This window comes from Antrostomus carolinensis, unplaced genomic scaffold (assembly GCF_000700745.2).
Source record: "Antrostomus carolinensis isolate BGI_N321 unplaced genomic scaffold, ASM70074v2 scaffold47893, whole genome shotgun sequence".
In the NCBI taxonomy this organism is placed as follows: Eukaryota; Metazoa; Chordata; class Aves; order Caprimulgiformes; family Caprimulgidae; genus Antrostomus; species Antrostomus carolinensis.
In genome coordinates this window covers 722-2313 of record NW_010304015.1, presented here as the reverse complement: position 1 = coordinate 2313, position 1592 = coordinate 722, and the positions used below count along the sequence as shown (strand labels likewise).

The window sequence follows — 1592 nt, the reverse complement described above, 5'->3', positions numbered from 1 at the left end:
TCAGCAGCAGGCAGGTGTGCTGCCTCCCCTCCCCATGGTGCCTCTTGGGGCTGGGTTTTGCCCCCGGTTTATCAGGGCACCATCCCCTGGTGCGACACTAAATGTGGGGCTGGGCAGCTCGCAGCCCCCAGAAAGGTGGGCAGGAGACCACCCTGCCCATCCTGCAAGGTCCTTTTTCCCCTGCTGGGGCTGATCCCTGAGTTCCCAGCCAGTGGGAGAACCGTGATGCAAAGGCAGAGAGCAGGGAGGTGAAGGACACCAAAAGCAGCTTGAGACACAAAAGCCAGCACTGACCACTGGAAGATGACAGCAAGGACACAAAGGAACAGCCAAGACCCAAAGGGGACAGCCAGGACCCAAAGGGACAGCCAGGACCCAAAGGGACAGCCAGGACCCAAAGGGACAGCCAGGACCCAAAGGGACAGCCAGGACCCAAAGGGACAGCCAGGACCCAAAGGGACAGCCAGGACCCAAAGGGACAGCCAGGACCCAAAGGGACAGCCAGGACCCAAAGGGACAGCCAGGACCCAAAGGGACAGCCAGGACCCAAAGGGGACAGCCAGGACCCAAAGGAACAGTACCCAAAGGGGACAGCCAGGCCCCAAAGGGGACAACCAGGACCCAAAGGGGACAGCCAGGACCCAAAGGAACAGCCAGGACCCAAAGGGGACAGCCAGGACCCAAAGGGACCATGGCTCTTCACAGCCCCCAGCCACCCCCCACCCGTGGTGGGCAGCACCCAGGTGCCCTCACCCTTCTCCATGTACTCTGTGATGATGTAGATGGGCTCCTTCGTCACCACGGCGTAGAGCCGCACCAGCCGCGGGTGCTGCAGGTTCTTCATGAGGTTGGCTTCTGCCAAGAAGGCGCTGGGTGACATGCTGCCCTGCTTCAGGTTTTTGATGGCCACCTTGGTGTGGCCGTTGTAGAAGCCTGTGGAGAGATGGGGCAGAGTGTGATGGGGGAGAGAGGACCCCATCACTGAGCACAGCTGGAGGGACATGTGGCAATAGTGGTGCTGGCCAAGGAGGTGAGTGTAGGGGCTACTCTGTGGGTCTAGAGCATCCCAACCCAAAACTGCACAAGTGTGAGATGTTGGAGATGGCAAAGGTTGGCTGAAGATGGACAGAGGACCCTGGAAGACTGTTGCAATGGGGCCAGAGGACTTTTAGGGACAATCACAGCTCCATGCTGGCCACCTCCTGGTTGAAAATCTATAACCACATTTGAAGCCAGCAGGCAGAGAGCTTTACCTGTGGTTTTCAGCCACCAGAAGGAAAGGAAGCTGGTGATTGCAGGGCTTTGAGCAGGAGGGGTGGCTGGGGGACCCAGGCAGCGATGCTGGAGCCTGGCTCCTGCTCAGAGGGGACTGTTGAGGATGGCCAGTGCCCATGGGAGTGAAGCAGGGACCCTGCTCCAGGGCTGTGGGGTGGGATGGAGGAGAGCAGGGCAGCCCCAGTGTCATCCCCACCGTAGCACCAAGGGAGCAGGAGGTGCTTTTGTGGCTGGGTCACGGCACGTTTGAGTCCCCACACTGCCTCCGAGCCCCCAGCCTCGCAGGGACAGTCACAACGAGGGCTGTGTCCCGTGTG

The 1592-nt window shown here is 60.4% G+C and overlaps 1 protein-coding gene across 1 annotated transcript in view; it reads right to left on the bottom strand.

Moving 5' to 3' along the window:
- The window catches only part of LOC104522100 (proto-oncogene tyrosine-protein kinase LCK), a gene marked incomplete at both ends in the record, with an annotated part of 3572 nt that overhangs the window by 1538 nt on the left and 442 nt on the right, over positions 1–1592 (bottom strand). Inside the window, one exon of the mRNA XM_010164295.1 lies at positions 724–933. Within this exon, the coding sequence (XP_010162597.1) occupies positions 724–933 (210 nt within the window). The remainder of the gene's footprint in view (positions 1–723; positions 934–1592) is intronic.